The sequence below is a fragment of the Spea bombifrons genome, chromosome 3, assembly GCF_027358695.1.
Source record: "Spea bombifrons isolate aSpeBom1 chromosome 3, aSpeBom1.2.pri, whole genome shotgun sequence".
NCBI classification, from domain to species: Eukaryota; Metazoa; Chordata; class Amphibia; order Anura; family Pelobatidae; genus Spea; species Spea bombifrons.
The window spans coordinates 89245604-89263987 of NC_071089.1; the positions used below are offsets into that span (position 1 = coordinate 89245604).

The 18384-nt window shown below is 40.1% G+C and overlaps 1 protein-coding gene across 1 annotated transcript in view; it reads right to left on the bottom strand.

Annotated features, from left to right (window-relative positions):
- Positions 1-16672: 16672 nt before the first annotated feature.
- Positions 16673-18384, bottom strand: part of FNDC3B (fibronectin type III domain containing 3B) — a 148678-nt gene continuing 146966 nt past the window's right edge. Inside the window, exon 26 of the mRNA XM_053460580.1 lies at positions 16673-17260. Within this exon, the coding sequence (XP_053316555.1) occupies positions 16949-17260 (312 nt within the window). The 3' untranslated portion in view covers positions 16673-16948. The remainder of the gene's footprint in view (positions 17261-18384) is intronic.

Genomic DNA, 18384 nt, shown 5'->3' on the forward strand with positions numbered 1-18384 from the left:
TTGTTTCGAGATTGTGTGTATCCCGGTCCTTTATTTCTCTTTGCCATGCCTGCTTGCCATCGGGATCTGCCTAGGCACCTGTGCCATGAACACGGATCCTGCAGGTATGGCTGGCATTTATCTTTGTTATTCTACTGGATGCCTACTACTGTGTACTCCTCTGCATATTGGATCTCTATCACACCATCACATCCCTTCCCATGGTCTATCAAACTAGGCTTTAAATATGATGAGGCTGTTGTAATAGGCCGGCCTTGTGCCAGCTTGCTTTTGCTGCTTTTAAAGACCATTTAAGGGCTGATAGGCAACAGCTTGGACAGCTGTATAAAGCCACCCATTGTGTAACACATTTGTCCTGCTTCATGCAGCACAACGTGACTTTTTATTCATAGAAAGCTGGATAAGCTAGTAGATAAAACCAGGTGATGTACAAATTGGGAAATATCTAAGAGACAAAAATAAAAAATCTCATTCCAAAGCTGTGTCATTTACTATTTATGTTGTGATGGATTCTAGGAGACAAAATATTGCCATACAACAAAGTACAAACCTGAAGGGAAATGCAAAGGGATGCATGGCTTATGACAGGATTGTAGAAACAGGCAAGAATCCCATTTGAGGGTAGGGTGTCCCAAGAGCAAATTCCCATGAAAATCAACTGGGCATGCATATTGTAAGGCCTGCTTGTAGAATCGTTCATGCTATCCTTGGTAAAACACGTGACAGATGGATAGTCCCATGTGGGCACAACAGGAAGCAGAAACCCACTGTCAGGGACTGTGTCCATACAGATGACTGTAAAGACCAATGATGGAATTCAGGAGTTATTGCGCAGTAGCGGAGTTGGACAGGACCTGGTGCAGGGCGACTGCACTCTCCAGGGTGTTGAGCACCTAGGGTTGTGCGGCCACATAACAGGGCCCTGACATAGCAGAGGATGTTGTCCAGAACAAAACAGAGTGATATCCTGCAGGCACCCTGGAGCAGGCATGAGACATAGCTCAACAGAGTAGGGAAGCTAAGCAGAGTAATAGCAAAAACATTGCAAGCAAGGGGGACAGAGCGAACAAGGGGGACAGGGCGAGGAACAGGAAGCCTGAGCAAGAAACATAGACAGACAAGGCATACCGTATTTCCCCATGTATAAGAAACAACTTTTTAGAAAAATTTGGGGGTCTAAAAACTGGGTGCGTCTTATACAGTGGTGGTAGATTTTTTTTTTTACCAGAAAGGGGACCTGCTGCTTACCTCTGTGTTGTTCAGCAGCGTCTCTTGATCCGTTGCGGCGACACAGGAACCCAGTGGAGTCATGTGAATGTACATCACATCACATGACGCAGAGGGAAACAGCGGCCCCCACTGAAGTCTGTGAGCTGCACCAGAAGATTTGCAGTTCAGGTAAGGGTGGGGGAGTAAATTAATTAGTGTGTTAGCATGGATGTGTGTGTAGGGGGCACAGGGAGGCTGAAAGTGATGTGCATGTACTGGCTGCCTGAACATCATAGGAGTGTGATTGCTAACAATTGCTAGCAGCTAACATCAATCACACTCATATCATGCCCAGGCAGCCAGTCAATAACTTTATGCAATATATTTTTTTTCAAATTTCGGGCCCCTACTTGGGGAAATACGGTACATGGTACAGGACACAACAAAGGGCAGGGAACAAGGCAAGGAACACAAGTGATGGAGTGAGGATTCGAGATCCTCAGACGCTTAGCCCACCACTACACTAAAGTACTCCAATATTTGGTGGGTCCTAGCACTAAACTCTGCCTACTGAATTACTAATAAGCTGAAACGAAACAAATCTAAACAGAGAACCGAGAAGGACATATCTTTAGACTGCTGACTGAGACAAACATAAAAAATGGATGGGGCCAGGCCCGGACTGGCCATTGGGCACACCGGGCATTTGCCCGGTAGGCTGGGCCAGGCCGGATTGATTTAGGGGCTAGTGGAGCTGCAGCTTAAATAGGCCCAGTCAGGACCGGACTGACTGGGGCTATGCGGCCGTCCTTAACGCAGGGCATCTGCCCCTTAAGGCCGCAGCAACTGCGACCGGGCCCGTAACTCTAGCAGCGGGCCCGCTACTTACCTGGCAGACGCGCGCGGGCAGCGTCTCTTCTACCGCCAGGGGGACGCAGGAATCCAACGGAGCCTTGTGACGTACGTCACGTACGTCACATGACCCTGCTGCGCGTCTGCTTCCCCTGTGCAGATCCGCGGAAGTCTGCGAGTGGCACGTACGTCATCAGTTCAGGTAAGGGGGTGAGGGAGGCTGTATGGAGTATGTGAGATTGAATGAAAGAGTGAATTAATGAGTATCTGTGAAGGAGTGAGTGAATGAATATATGTAAATGAGTATCTGAATGAGGGAATTAATGAGTATCTGAATGAGGGAATTAATGAGTATCAATGTATGAATGAATATCTGAATGAGTGAATGATTATCTGTGAATTAGTGAATAAATATTTGTGAACAAGTGAATGAATATGTGTGTGAGATAGCATGGATGTGTAAGGGGGGGCAAATATGCAACAGGCAGGCTGTTTTGGTGGCAAAGATGCCACAGGCAGGCTCTTTTGGTGGCAAAGATGCCACAGGCATGGTGTTTTGGTGGCAAAGTTGCCACAGGCAAGCTGTTTTGGGGGCAAAGATGCCACAGGCAGGCTGAGTGAAACCGTCCGTGGAAACCCTCCGGATGCTGGTGTCAGTGTGGCAAAGCCTGTCCTGGTGTTTGTGATTGGGTGTCAGTGTGGCAGAGCCTGTTCTGTTGTGTGTGTGTTTGGGTGTCGGTGTGGCAGAACCTATCCTGGTGTGTGTGTGTGTTTGGGTGTTGGTGTGGAAGAGCCTGTCCTGGTGTGTGTGGGTGTGGGTGTCGGTGTGGCGGAGCCTGTCCTGGTGTGTGTGTGGGTGTCAGTGTAGCAGAGCCTGTCCTGGTGTGTGTTTGTGTATGAATGTTGGTGTGACAGAGCCTGTCCTGGTGTGTGTGTTTGGGTGACGGTGTGACAGAGCCTGTCCTGGGGTGTGTGTTTGGGTGTTGGTGTGGCAGAGCCTGTCCTGGTGTGTGTACGAACACAGAAAAGAACCCAGCACTCCAATCAGTTTCCAATCCTTAGGTTACTTTATTCAAAGAAAGCAAAACAAAAAAGCAACGTTTTGGCCAAACAGGACCTGGGAGTTGAGTGCTGAACCATTTCTTCTTTTTTTAACTGTCCTGGTGTGTGTGTTTGGATGTCAGTGTGGCAGAGCCTGTCCTGGTGTGTGTTTGGGTGTCGGTGTGGCAGAGCCTGTCCTGGTGTGTGTGTCTGGGTGTCGGTGTGGAAAAGCCTGTCCTGGTGTGTGTGTTTGGTTACCTGTTTCCTTAATTTACAGTAGGAACTATTTCATTTTTACTTATCCAGAGATACAATGCCCTCCTGAACTTGTAATGACTTCAGTGGACAAAACATTCAAGGCCCTGAAATCATTTAGTGGAAAAGATAAGGTATTGTGTTATTTACTCTATAATATTTATTTCAAGGATTAGTCGCACTAAATTGTGGCTTCAGGCTTCCCATGCTGAATGACCAAGTATTATGTATATGTATGTACATATATGTTTTTTCATAAAAATGGGCTTCTCAGTCTAAAATTCCCGGGCCTATTTTTTGTCCCAGTCCGGGCCTGGATGGGGCACAACTTATAAAGGAAACAGAAGCTAAGAGCAGGACTGAAACAAAGTATCAGAAGTAAACAGCAGAGCACAAGGAAATCCAAGAATGGATTACAGCAAGACAGAAGCAGCTATGCAGCCTGAATAGGGCCTGACACCCACCCTTAATACCCCAGTGAGCCTCACACATGCCTATTTGATGGAAAAAATATGTCCAATTCTTCATTATAATCATAGTAATAAACTGTATAACTCTTGCTATTGCCCCCCCAGTACCCTCAGCCAGTCCTCTGGTACATGTAGCAGCACCCTCACATGTAATAGGGCCTGCTGCTGCCCCGCTCATTCTCTCCATACATGGGTCTGCATACAGCACTCCTGTGCCACGAGGGCCTGCCTCTACCCCCGACCACTTAGGCCGCTTGGGGTTGCACCCCAACTGTCCGTGAGCACTTGCTGTCCGAACAGCCTCCCCGTTCTCTGAAGGCTTGCCGCATGCTCCCTTCCGCCATTTCTGCTCCTGAGACAACCTCCCATCAACAGCTCTTTGATGCCCATACACTGTCCTCCCACAGGCCTCAGTGTGCTGCATGCTCCGTGATGTCAAATTGCTGCAGCCTTGCTTGGACTTTCCTCCATGCCTTTGAGGCCACCTTTGACACGTTCCGTTTCTGATGTCTTCATCCCGGCTTCTCAGTCTCCGGGGGCCAACAGGCCAACACGACCCAACTACTGCCAACAGTGGGCCCAGCTACTCCTGCAACCATCCAGCACACCACTGCCGTGTCGATGACAGGGCCTCTTCAACCAGCTTCATCGGGACATAAAAGACAGAAAAAAGCCTCCCAAGCCTGAAAATGCACTACCGCTAGGATGGACAAAAACAGGTGTGGAAAACACAAAACGGTTCCCCATATATATATATATACCCCTGCCCCCCCACCAATCATAAACACCTACACTAGCTAAGCCAAACTCCTACACAAAACATAAGTTACCATTTTATCTCTCATACAGAGATTCCTTTTAAGTGGTTTAAGAGAAGCTGTGTTTTTATTTCCATGCACAGGATACCCAATATGAGATAAAACCAATGAATGTAAGACCATTGCAAATATGTTTTTCACATTTTTACAAATTGCTAAGATCAATAGGTAATGGAAATATTAAACTTTTTTTTCCATTAAATTAAATAATTTACTTTGAGTGAGTCCTCTAAATATCCCTAGAAAGAAGTCAGTGCAAACATAATTTTAGAAATATCATTCATCTCACATATACTGCCAATGTCCGTTTAGCTCACAGGCTCATGTTTAATTCATCTCTTCACACATTGTTATTTTCTCTTAACCCTATGTAATGTTTATCCTTTTAAATCTATATCATATTTCAAACATATTATCACTGTGCATTATGACTGTAACAGGGCCCAGCTATGTTACTGTATTATTACTGTTATGCTATCCATGTTACTGTGTTATATAATTGTTATAGTGTGTTCTATCTCAAAGCACGTTGCCAGTTGTGCTCCTTGCACCAATGACCCTCCACATACTCCTGTAAATCTCCCTGCTGCCTATGTGACCATATTCATGCTTCCAAATTGTAGGCACCATTCCTTTAATCTCCTGGTTGGTCCTTATGTCTCACCTTCAAATTTATTGAACTGATTTTTGTCCTGTGTGTTTATACAGATTTACGATTATCCTGTTGGCCGATGTTGTTCTCCAGTAAAATATATGTATATATATGTCTGCTAGTTTGCATATTGATTGGTGTGTCATTAATAGCAGTAGGGTTATTTTGGGAGAGGATCCTCAGAAAAGCACACTTTGCTCCAAGAACTGGAAATCAACCCACTAGTAGCCAGCCGACGCTATGAGGGGGCTGGAAGTGAGGCCTTCTACTATAGGAAAAACTTAAGGTTGGGGGGGCAGAGGTTACACAGAAATCTGATATACCTGTAGAAAAGTGACCTATTTTCATTACCTTCTCTCCTTTCTTGTGTTCCTGCTTATAATCTTGTATATAAGTTTTTATGTTCCTCTTTGTTTTATCTATTACTGGGCATGTTGGGGTGACTGCAGCTGTAATATTATCTCTCCAGACCCAGGCGTAGGAAACACATATCGAAATATGGGGTTCTTGCATGCTGTGTAGTGACATTAAACAGAAAATTAAAACTGCAACTTGGATTCCTGTTCTGGACACCAAGATCCCAAGTTGTGGCTCTGTTTCCATGAATGCTTAATAATTTGATATGCTATTTTTTACTTTATTTATCACATTAAATGTTAATAAAACCATCAATCACCCTTGTTAAGTAATGTGCCATAGGTTCCTTAATATGTTTTATCATGATTTCTTAATTAAAATCAGTGTGTCGCTCAAATGCTCAAATATTTGACAACTAAGATTCCTGTGTTCAAAAGGTCCTATAATTTAAGGATAAATTAAATTTATGCATAATTGTATTTGTTCGAGTAAATTAACCTAGAACAAGTCATTGTATCTTCTCAGTTATGGTTAATTGAACAAAATAGACTTCACAATGAATGTGTGCCATGACGGCATTTAGTATGAGATGTTTGTACTGCCCATTTCAAGTGTATTCGCTGAATTTTTCATACGTAACAGCTGTTTAACTCATTCAGAAAATCTCAGTCTCAGTGGCTCCCATTTTCATGCAGGAATAGTTAGATAAAATTAATGGATTGTATACATTGCTTCCTGTAATACAATATAATCCAGAATATTAAACTAATAAAGCTTTTATTTTTCTCTGTTGTACACCCTATTTTGATTTACCATTACAGCAATTTTTAAGTGCCATTGCATTTCATTTTTCGAAGGATATACATCCAAGGACCTGTCTTATCTCATCATCTGCATCTGCCATTGTGATTCAGCAGCTATTAAAAGATCAATTGAACTGGAGTCTGTAAGAGGCTCCAGTGATTAACTTCAGATCATAAATGGTATGTTCACTCGATTGCTATCCATGTAATTTCTTAGTGTTCCATTGTACGTGTTTTGGGGCTTTTACACCTGCTTCAAATGACCCATGACATTAAATCCCTGAAAACAAAAGGGAAGATGTGGAAGATTAGATTCCATCTGCCTTACGTGTGTCAGATTTGTAAATGTTCCAACCCAGTGGTATTTGTTATTCTGGATCATGGTGGTGTATGTTCGATCTGCATGTTTTTATACTGATCAGGTGTAACTCTTGGGATTTAGGTTGTGCCTTTACTGGAACTATGGGCCTAACCCAAACCCTGAAAAACAGCCTAGGCCATACAATAGGCACTAGCATTCTGGTAGGTAGCATTCTCCAGGCATCCGCCAAACCCATCAGACTTCCAGATAGTGAAGCATGATTCATCATCCCCTTCTTCATAATCCAGTGGCTTTACACAACCCCAGCCAACACTTGGCATTGCACAAAGTGATATTTGGCTTTTGTGCTGCTGCTCAGCCACGAAAACCCACAGTGCTTGTACTGATGTTGCTACCAGAGGCAGTTTGGATCTCTGTAATGAGCGATCCTGGTGATTTTTGTGAGCTATTCTCTTCTGCACTTGGCAGCCCCGCTCTGTGAGTGTGTGGTCTACTTCAAAGCTGAGCTGTTTATACTCCTAGATACTTCCACTTCCCAGTAATAGCACTTACAGTGGACAGGGCAGACCTAACAGGGCACACATTTCATGAACTGACTGGTGGCGAAGGTGGGATCCAATGACAGTGCCATGAGCTCTTTAGAGCGACTCATTGTACTGCCAATGTTTGTCTATTCTTACAGATATTAACGGGATAAAATAATAAATATTTTTTGAAAGGGATAAGCAATCTATGATTCTTCTAAAAACAATATTAGTTAAACAGCACTAGTTAATCATGCATTCTCATATTGATATTAAACACTGACCAGTGAAGGCTTCTGATATCAGCATTTAATTATCTGTCAGATAGATCAGTCACATGGTTTGGTTTAGGTATTGCAGTCTGTCTCGCACTGAGAAAATTAATGACCAGATCTCTACAATATGAAGGGGGTTATTCAAGAACTACTGTACGTGAAGTGAATTAGAAAATAATGACATATGATAGGTGTCAATGCCATACATTTTATTATTTTATATGGGATTTTTGCTTTGCCAATTAGGGACACTTCACAACGTCCTACATAACTTACATGACAGTTAAATGTCAGCAAAATGTCACCTACAGAGCATATGAAGGGCAACAGAAACAGAAGAAGTGTATTTAACCCCAAAATACTAAAACCGTGAGTGCCGTAACTCATTTCAATGCTAGGAGCGAGTCACTGCAGCATAGTGCATTGTCAAACAATACTCTATAAAAAGCTGTATTAACGCTACAAGGGTTGTGCTTGAGGCCATGACTACTAGGTATATCCATTGTAATGTTTAAAGTCAATTCTGCCTTTTTTGATCATTTAAGTATTTATGCATGTGTAAGTGTACCTTCATGTCATTTACAAATAAGATTTTACCCCAGTATGAGATTTCACCTCCTTTGGTTTTGGCTATTCTCAACGTGAGGCTCTGCAGGAAGGAAACTCTTGCCATGGTTGCTCCAGGGAGGTTGGTTGTGCTGTCGTGTGTAAGGCCAAGGGCACATTAGTGGTCACAAGATCTAAACGTACCAACTTCCAGAGTCTCATAAGATGCTCAATGTATTTATACTTAGTGCATTGAAAAATTTTCGCTTGGGGGTGTGAATGTCTGGAGATGTTTTAGTAGACTCTCACAAGCTAGGGTCACTGACGTCTGGGTGCAATCATTTTTTTGGCACCCCAGGTGGGTGCAGCTATATTGCTAACTCCCTTACGTTTGTAAACTAACATTATGCCATAATACTTCTAACCACAACCATGTTCAATGGCAACCACTCCGCCTCTTTGGGCCCAGTGACTTCACCAAGTAACATGTCACCCACTTCCCACAGTGCCAGCTTTGCTGCCGTACAGCTTGTCAGTACCATCTTACTAGTGCCTACTTTGTCCCCCAAACTTCATGGTGTCCCCTCTGTGTCCAAGCAGCCTGTCAGTTCCATCCATGTCCCCAAACAGCTTGTCAGTGCAGTTTTTGTGCTCAAACATTTTATCGGTGCCATATTTGCCTCCAAACAGCCTGTCAATGTCATCTTCGCCCTTAGTTTGTTAGTATCATCTTTGCCTTTACATGCCTTGCCATCTTTGTGCACAAATAGCTTGTTAGTGTCATTTTTTTGCCCCGATTATCAGTGACATATTTGCCCCAAACAGCATTACACTGAATCTGTCAGCGTTATCTCCTTTTGTGTCTGAGGCAAGAACAGAAAATTGTGTCCCCAACTATATTTTTACAGAAGTTATTTTGAAGAAAGTAGATAACAAGCGAATGAATGCTATCAGAATTGCAGAGAATAAAAAATAACAGTAAAACAAAGTTCCCCAAACCTTGCACTTCATTCACATTTTGTGCTGGTCAGGGCCTGAGCAAGTGTTTTGCTTGAGCTTAAAGGGACATTTGGGACATTAAAGTAACCTTTGGCACTCTAGAGGTTATCTACTATTATCCCCATTATGCATATGTTATAGCATAGTAATCATCTGCAAACAGCCAGACACTGATATGCTACAGTGCAGCTTATAGTGAGCATAAGCATATAGTGAGCCTATAATATGTGGTACAACATGAATCCCATTACTATATATTGGGTATGATGGCTTTACTGCATAACTCCCATGATCATTTATTGAGCCAGACAATGACACATGGTATAGTGTAACTCCCATAATTAAATAGAAAGCCAGACACTGAGCTTGTACAGCACAACTCCCATCATTATATACTGAGCCTGATAGTGGTACAGTATAACTCTTATCAATATATACTGAGCCTGACAGTGGTACACAAACACTCCCATCATTACATAGTGACCCAGATACAAAAGGTGGTTACAGCATAACTCCTCTCATCATAGAGTGATCCAGACACAGACCGTGGTACAGCATAACGCCTATGAATACCGTATTTGCTTAATTATAAGATGACCCTGATTATAAAACGACCTCCCAAAAGTTGAATATTACCATATTTACTCTATTATAAGATGACCCTGATTATAAGATGACCCCTCAAATTTTGGATCTTATTGGGGGGAAAAAGAAAATGCCTGAATATAAGACTACCCTAATAGGGAAAAAAAATCAAAACCACTGTTTTTGTCATATCTTATTGCATGTGTAGAGTGTTTTTTTCTTGCTCACCAGTCAGTGGCTCATCTATAAGAACAACATGTCCCATGATTCTCAGTCACGTTTAACACACCCTGGGGATCATGGGAAATGTAGTTCACTAAGATGCGCCCCTAATTGAACCAGCTATGCAAATCATTCCTACCTGAGAGTCTGTGCTCCTCTTCACAAGTTTTTTTCATCTTATAATCGAGCAAATAAGGTAATTTAGGAAAAAAAGAAAAAGCCTAAATATAAGACTACTCTATAGGGAAAAAGTTTTACTAGTAGATATTAATTCACATGTAAACTATTTTTTCATATTTAATAAAAACTATGATTGAGAAAATTAATTTTTTTGTTTTTATTTCCTTTTATTTGCCAACCTGCCTCCAGAAAGCCCTTATACCCCCCCATATGCCACTCTTACCCTCCCCCGTCTTACCAGTGCATCTCTAGACTTGTCCCCAATGCTTCTGATTCCTTGGTGTCTAGTGGGGCAGCCGGTGGAGGTCTGCCTGATGCGAGCAACCTCCACTGCTGATGACGGCGATTCCGCTGGGGCTTCTATGGTGGAGCACCGGAAGGTCATGTGATGCCGGCTCTCCATCATAGAAGCCCCAGAGGAAGTGCCGGCATCGCACGGACTTCCACCAGCGGCCAGAGAGGTGGATCCAGGTCCCCTGCAGCGCTGAAGGGGATCTGGATCTTAGTCTTATAGTCAGACCTGTGTTTGAGGTCTGATTAGAAGACGACCCCGAATATAAGATGATGGTTATTTTTCAGAGCACCTTGTCTTATAATCGAGCAAATATGGTATATATTGCGTGGAGAAAGAGAGGCGCTGAAACACTTCTTTCTTCACAAACCTGTTATTTAGGACTCTTGGAGTACTTCCGCAAAAGAGCAGAACCACTGGGACACCCTCTCTTCTGTTCCTCCAGGTGTGCATGGAAGCTCCCCCCTTTTGCAGAAGTGCTCCGGGAGGCATGGTTCACGGACAAGCGTACAAACAAAAAAGAGCCCAGAAAAGAAGTGGAGCTTGGCAAAGTAGACAGAGACACAGAAGCAGTCTGCGGAGAAGGTAGGGAGACTCAGACGGCACATACTTCACCCCTTGCACTGTGCTCCTCGCCCCAATGCACCCCTTCTATTCAGAGCCCCCATGTACAGTAGACCCGCATGGCTCCCCAGCCTTGTGTCACTGTCTGTGGCCAAGTGAGCAACTGCTTATAGTGAGTTACAATCAGATGAAATAATTACGTTGCTGATGTAAGTATTTATCAAGGTCTTACTTTCTTATAACATTAAGTTCAATTAGGAATTCCCTTTATCTAGTACATTGCATATTCTGTCTAATCAGTGGAAGTTGTCAGCTGAGGCTCTGATCGATTAGTTATTGTAAATAAATATTTTTGAGCTGTTGCGTGGTAAATTGCCTGGGGTGACAATATCAGGCAACAAATATAGCAGCACCATCTTATTACTCAGGGGGATAGAGCTGAACTATGAAATTCTTCCCTTTCTCCTTCACACATTCACAATGTATTGCAATTCAACTAGATTTGGTCATATCGGTAGATAGACTGAATCTTCAGAATATGTAACTTTAGTTTTGGGATATCAGGTTTATTGTATAAAAACAAATAACAAAAAATTTACCCATCTAGTCTGCCCATTTTTCTTGGTGTAAAGACCCAAACCGTCCTTGGTCTTGTCTTAGATTCAGGATAGCTTTATTCCTATTCCATGCATGTTTAAATTCCCTCCCTGTACTAGCATCTACAACTTCTGAAGGGAGGCTGTTCCATCTTTGTAGTAAAGTAAATCTTCCTTACATAACAACTAAACCTCCCATACTCTAGTTTTATACTATAATCTCTTGTTCTAACATTCTCCTCTTTTTAAATAATCCTCTGACCCTTCTTGACCAGCCCACTGAGCTGTCAACCACAGCTTCCACATGGCTACCTTGCAAAATTGTGAAGCTGTGCTCTGAGATATGGCATACTTTCACTGTGTTACTGAATAAGGTGGAAAGTTCATATGTAACCACATTTTAGCAACTGTTTCATAAAAGTAACAAAAGTAAAAAGGGACATTTGGACATCTTAAAGTTATTATTGGCCCTTTAGGCATGTTGCAATTTGTTTACATTTCTGACATTAAAAGTCTTAAAATAATCATATTTAATCGAATCATAAAAATACAATTAAACGCATTAACCATCTCAATATAAAGTAAAACATTTATTGAGCTTAAATATATTACATATACACTAGAAGTACAGTTACGTCTTACATACTTTAACATATTTTTGCAAAATCTATACATTAAAATTGATATGGCGACTTTAATACAATGCATACAAAGTAGTCTTAAATTTACAAGAAACCGTGATTTTTTTTTTGTATGAAATGTTTGGAATGTACGTTCAACAGTGAGGTAAAAACTATTTTTGAAAATTAAATTTTGAAAAATTGTGCAAGGAAGCCAGTCAGACACAACCAATGTACAACGTCACTTTGTAAGGAAGCAGGCGTTGCCAAAATTTATCTAGGGATTTCCAAAATCAGAACCTAAATATGGAGGCAAGGCTAAGGTTATTTGATTTAGAACACACTTACATACCTGGCTGACCCGCATCTCTCCCCTACCCACTTCATGTAGGAGAAAGGCAGGGGCAAAGTTAGGTCAGAGAGGCAAATCAATCCCTGTTATCAGAAAGAAGCCAGGATATAGGTAGAATCAAAACCTCCATCCTCTTGGAAAAGAACTGATTTCCCTATAAAACTGGTAATTTGTAATGACGAAAGGCTCTAGGGAAAGCACACACAGGCATGCACATTGCTATGAAGCCAGAATGTGCCATACTAAGTCCATAATGTACCACCTGCAGGCATAGTTTTTGGGATTTCTTTCTGTTAGTTTGGTAGGCCTCGTATTATACATTTGTATTTTTTGAGCCTGAGACTAGCTTAGCGCACCGACATTTTGTTTCATTCTGTTAGTTTGCACTGTTTTGAAAAATGACAGAATTAAAAAAAAAAATTAAATAAAACTGGCCAATTAGTTTTGCTGTGTAGATAACATTTTCCCATAGTGGCTTTTTAGAAAAGTATAAACACTGAGTCTTGTTTAATTACAATGATTGTAGAATGACATTTTTTATATAAAAATCAAAGCAGCATTACTACATAATATATTCAGGAAATATAAATAACTGTTTACAGTACCTAAAATACCCTTTATCTACCCCCCCCCGTGGAATTATACAGACAAGGTGCAATTCCTGCTTATATTTGCTAAAAGAATAAAAATACTTATGAACCACCATGTATAGTTAATTATACAGGGGATAATAGAATTCCGAGAGCTGTATAAATTGTGCCTTCCAAGAACTCTGACACCCAGTGAGTAATAAATATTAAAAGGCATACTGCAAATATTGGCATTATATGCTTTCATCTTTCCTTCTACAGAAGTTCCTTTTTGCTTATAACCATTTAAAAGACCTTGCTTTTTATATAAGTAATAATGCTGCTTCGAAAAAGTTCTAAAAATGTATTTAGAAATATAACATGCCAACTAAACTTTCTTTCTTCAATTGGGAAGAAAAGGCTGTTTGTTTATTGTTTTATTTGTTTATTTTAAAGGCAGCAGCTCTGCTTATTAGTAAAATCACAATTTTTCTTTTTAACCAAAAAGGGACAAAAATGTAACTTTTTTATTTTTTAAAAAATAAAATACAAAAAGCTCCTTTCTCTTTATTAACACGGCGCATATTTTGTTCACAAAATACAGAAGTTGAATAATTTGCATTAAAAATACATTTAAATAAAAATAATTAAAAAAATAGCACAAAAACCTAAAACTTGACTTGCCACAATTTAGGCAGCAACATTAGTTTGCAAAGCTAGGTTAATGTAGTGTTTACATATATATTACAGGACATTTCTAAAAATAAAAAAAATAATAAAAAAAAAATTGAAAAACAGATGCTACATCGATAAAGGCAAACAGCATGATTAGTGGATCCTAACACTTTCATTCGAAGAGATGATTGGAGAATTGGTTTACATGTAAACGTTTAAAATCACAAAATGTTTTTTGGCTTTACATGCGCTGAAATATCTCATATAGAAAATGGAACAAAACAAATAAAAAAAACACCCATTAAACACGTGAGAATACACTTAAAATGCTGCTGGGTAAAAAAAAAAATACCTAAGTTATAAAATAAAAAACATAACGTGCTAAAAAATTAGTACATTTTTTCTTTACAATAAATAAGAGATTGCACTGTCGTTGGCTTATAAAGTACTGTATGCAATATACTGAAATAAAAATCCCACAACGATATATTGTTGGTTTCCTCGATACTTTGGTTATGGGTGCTACAAGCTGATATACTTTAGGAATATGACATCATTATATCTTGAAGAATGTAAAACAGTTAAATTCTATCACAATGCAAAATAAAGCAGCAAGAATCTACAAAATATATATTGATATAAAAAGCAGGGTATAAGCTGTGAGTTTGATGCACCTTTTAAGAAATGAGTTGCACCTTCAGCTGTTATATTTCCCTGAGGTACTCATATTTATTGATATTTTAGATTGAAATGCACAGGTTTACATTGCTACGAGGAATAGGAGGGGTCAAATCACTAAGAGCCTCAGACCAGTGTGAGAATCATAAGAAATGTCAATGAAATGTGGCAACTTGGACAATGTTGGTTATTGTTTATTCCAAATAATATAAAACTACTGTAAATCACTGAAACCAATATATATTCAACTTGGAACAACTTGTCCAGTGAGTGTCTGGTAAACTAACCATATTCAGTGAGGCGTTTTGTCTGGGAGTGACCCAGGGTAGTACCCCAGCTGCCCACCCAGTGCGTTCATCTGTGGTGGCCATCCTCTGTGATTAGGCCTGAGAAGACTTCATATCCCAGTGCTGCATTTTATTGACACTTGGTGCTGAGTAAGTTTTTATGGAGGCTGCTAGGTACAGTTCCCCAATGTGCATATGGGATGATTACAAGGGAAATCTCTGACCTTTCTTACCCACACATGAGAATCAGGCTAGACGATAATACACCAAAGATGAGTATTTTCCCTAATCAAGGCAAAGTGCACAAACAACACACTACTTTATTGTGTAAGCCTGTAAGCACGAGACTTACTGACATACCTGGGAACTCTCCGGGTCAATACCCAAATCCTCCTGGTCGCGGGGTCTTGACACGCCCCACTCCCTGTCCATTTTCCCTTTAAATGGGGGTGTTTCCTGCTGACATCAGCGAGAACGCCCCTGACGTCAATGAGAACTCCCAAAGATGTCAGCAGGAACTGCCGCCGACATCATCAGGGCCGCCCACCGACGTCAGTAGGCAGTCCTGGCCGCGTCCCGCAAGGTAGCTGGAGTAAAGAAATTCCCAGGTATGCTTACTGGCATATTCAGCACAGTGCCAATTACAGATTAACAACACTCTCTAAAAGTTCTCTCTTTGAATTAAAAAGGGAACTTCCTAAATGCTATTGTTTAAATAGTTTCAGCGAGTATAACAGTAAAAAAAACAGTATCTTAATACAAAACTGAAAAAGCTCATAGCCTAACCATATTCAACACAATGCCCCTTTTCATTATTATTAGTCTATTTCACATAAAAACATTGGTCTAAATAGGTTTAGACCAACTAGGTTACTTAAAATGTAGCTCAGAGAAATAAAATAATTAGGATTGGTGCCAAAGGTCAAAAAAGATTTCAGACTGCACAATTATCTATTGCACAATGCCCTTTAGTGTTAAATTACCTAAAAAAAAATGTTATGGATTTTTCCATAGCAGACATCCCAACTCTCCTGGAAGTTCCGGGAGTCTCTCTCATTTTTGTAGAGGCTCCCTGATGCCCGCAAACTGCAACAGACATCCCGGAAATATAGAGAGCGTGAGAGAGCGTTCATTATGGCCACTGAAGTCTCTTGCGCGCTCACTCTAAAAAAAAAATCTGCGCTCTGGTGTGCCTATGCTCTGGTCCTCCTCTGTGCCGCGTCCTGATTGGTATCTCTTTGTGCTAACTAACCTATCAGTTTTCTCGGTAGGCAAGCTTTAAAGCCCATCCGGCCAGTGGCTGGTGAAGCCACCTCCCTGAAATGATTTTTTTCAGGTTGGGATGTCTGCCATAGCATCATTATAACCTTGCATCTAAGAAAAGTGAGACTTTTGGATTCTGTAGATAATATGATTAACTATGATTTTAAATATGCATTTCAAGATACCCATGGCCCTCCATTAGTGATGGACAAAGAATGTTTCTAAGATTGGTCACAACATTCCAATACATCAACTGTTTTTCCACCCCCCATTTAAAGACATTAGTATATATTGGTGATATACTAAGTATGACTCTTGCTGAAAGAGGCTGATGGCTAAAACTGCTTTTCATTTCATTGGAAATTAGATACTGCTTTGAGTATTTATTAAAGCAAATGTCCATTTAAGTGCATTTTGCTAAGTTCCCAGTTTCAACATGATGTACCATCCACTGCCATACCCAAGCTAAGGAGAGCCAAGTGTTTCACCATCACAGCGCAGCCAGCACAATCAAGGAGTCCTACTACTTTAGCTAACAGAAAGTAAAGAAAATGCCTATTTGATGGTGCCAGTGTTATGTGAAACACAAATTTAGTACAATTTTGCTGGTACATTAATTTCAGAAGGAAACCAATATATATATATCATTATTAAATGCAGGTAACTTAACCCTCTATTCTCCAAGTGCTCAGAGAAAACAAAGCTGTTCTGCTACACTACAGGCCTTGGTAGCAAGTAATGGCATTATACATTTTCCATCTCAAAAAAAGGTGCATCAAAAAAAAATTGAAAATTCATCTAACCAAAACAGTAAAAAAACATGAATATAAAATGTAGAAAACAAAAATGTCTGTATTTCTTGTAAAATGAATATTTGGATAAGTGTCTGGAGTATAATGCGTAGCATTAGTTAACGTTTTGAGTTTTAACTTTGTTGGATGTTTACTTCATAAAGAAGTACTGTAGTATAAAGGCAAACAGAACCGACAATGTAGCAAAGCCTAAAACGATGAGTATTGCAAACTGTTCGTCATTAGGCACCATGCTATTTAATTTTGTACGTTCGAGATTTGATATATCCCCAGGAAGCATGAGGTCATTCCGTCTCATGGTGAACGATACAGATGGGCTAAATGATCCACACAGCTCCTGTGAAGTATCCAGACATCGACGGCATACGCACACTCTAAATCTGTATTCTGTGTTGTTTTGAAGACCTGAGATTTGAAATGAGGAGTCTTCCCCTTTGTATATCTGCAAAGTAAACAACAGTTCACATAAATAACAAGCAGAGGCCCAGTCTTAATGCGATAATGAGAACATGTCCTCAACAACATTGTAAATTGAAAAGCAGAAATGTAAGTATCTGGGATGTAACTAAGATCAAGCTCAAGGGCCCTGTAACACAAAAAGGAGAAAAGGGTATAGAGAGACAGAAATTTTTTAGAGAACAACAAAATATACAAGGATTTAAACAGTACAGTAATATAGTATTACAGCCTTGTATTTCAGATTGTTATTGAGCAGGACAGTTAATGTAAATTCCTACGACAGCCTGTCCAGTTATTTCCAATGATGTAAACAAGAGCGAACATAGAAGAATAAAACATGTAACGATGTATTTTGCGCTTCCCCATTGAGACTGTGCTTTAATTCTGCTTTAGAGATGTTTTTCTTTAGACCCTAGTTTACTTATCTACAAATAAACAAAAATAGAGTTTTAACGTTTAAAAGTTGTTCTGGTTTTTTGGTATAGCCATCTATTTTGCAGAACACGGTGCAATGTATACATTGTCTTTAATTTAAAGGCATGAAAAGATGACCTGTAATCTAAAAAAGAAACAAAAAGTCAAAATCATCAATATTAAGCACTTTATGCCAACACTTTGCAGTGGATAAGCATGTTTTAAGATCTTGCTGGGTATTTATTATTCTTTGCTTATGAATAAAATAGATTTAAATACAATTCCCTGATATGTTATTCCTGATTGGTATTTTTTTATTATTTTGGTGTAAAAAAAAAACCAAATATGTGGATGAAAATAACTCTGGTCTAGTGAATTCTACGACAGCCAAGCTAAAAATATTTAACATTTTTAAAAACACCACCATATAAAAAAAAAGGCTTGAGACAAAACCCACATCTCAAATCGCTCTCTAACAAAATGAAGTCTCTGGAGAGGTTTGTAATCTGAAGCATTCAAGGTAGGAGTCTTATGAATTGTAATGAGATTCTTTGAGTTTTTAAATGATTCATTGCTTTCAATCAGTAGCCATGTTTAGCCATGAGTAGTGATGGTTGCCGTTCATGTGTTCTTATGATGCCTGCTCACTGACCAGGATTTGTAATCTAGCTTTCTTGGATTCAGGATAAGCAT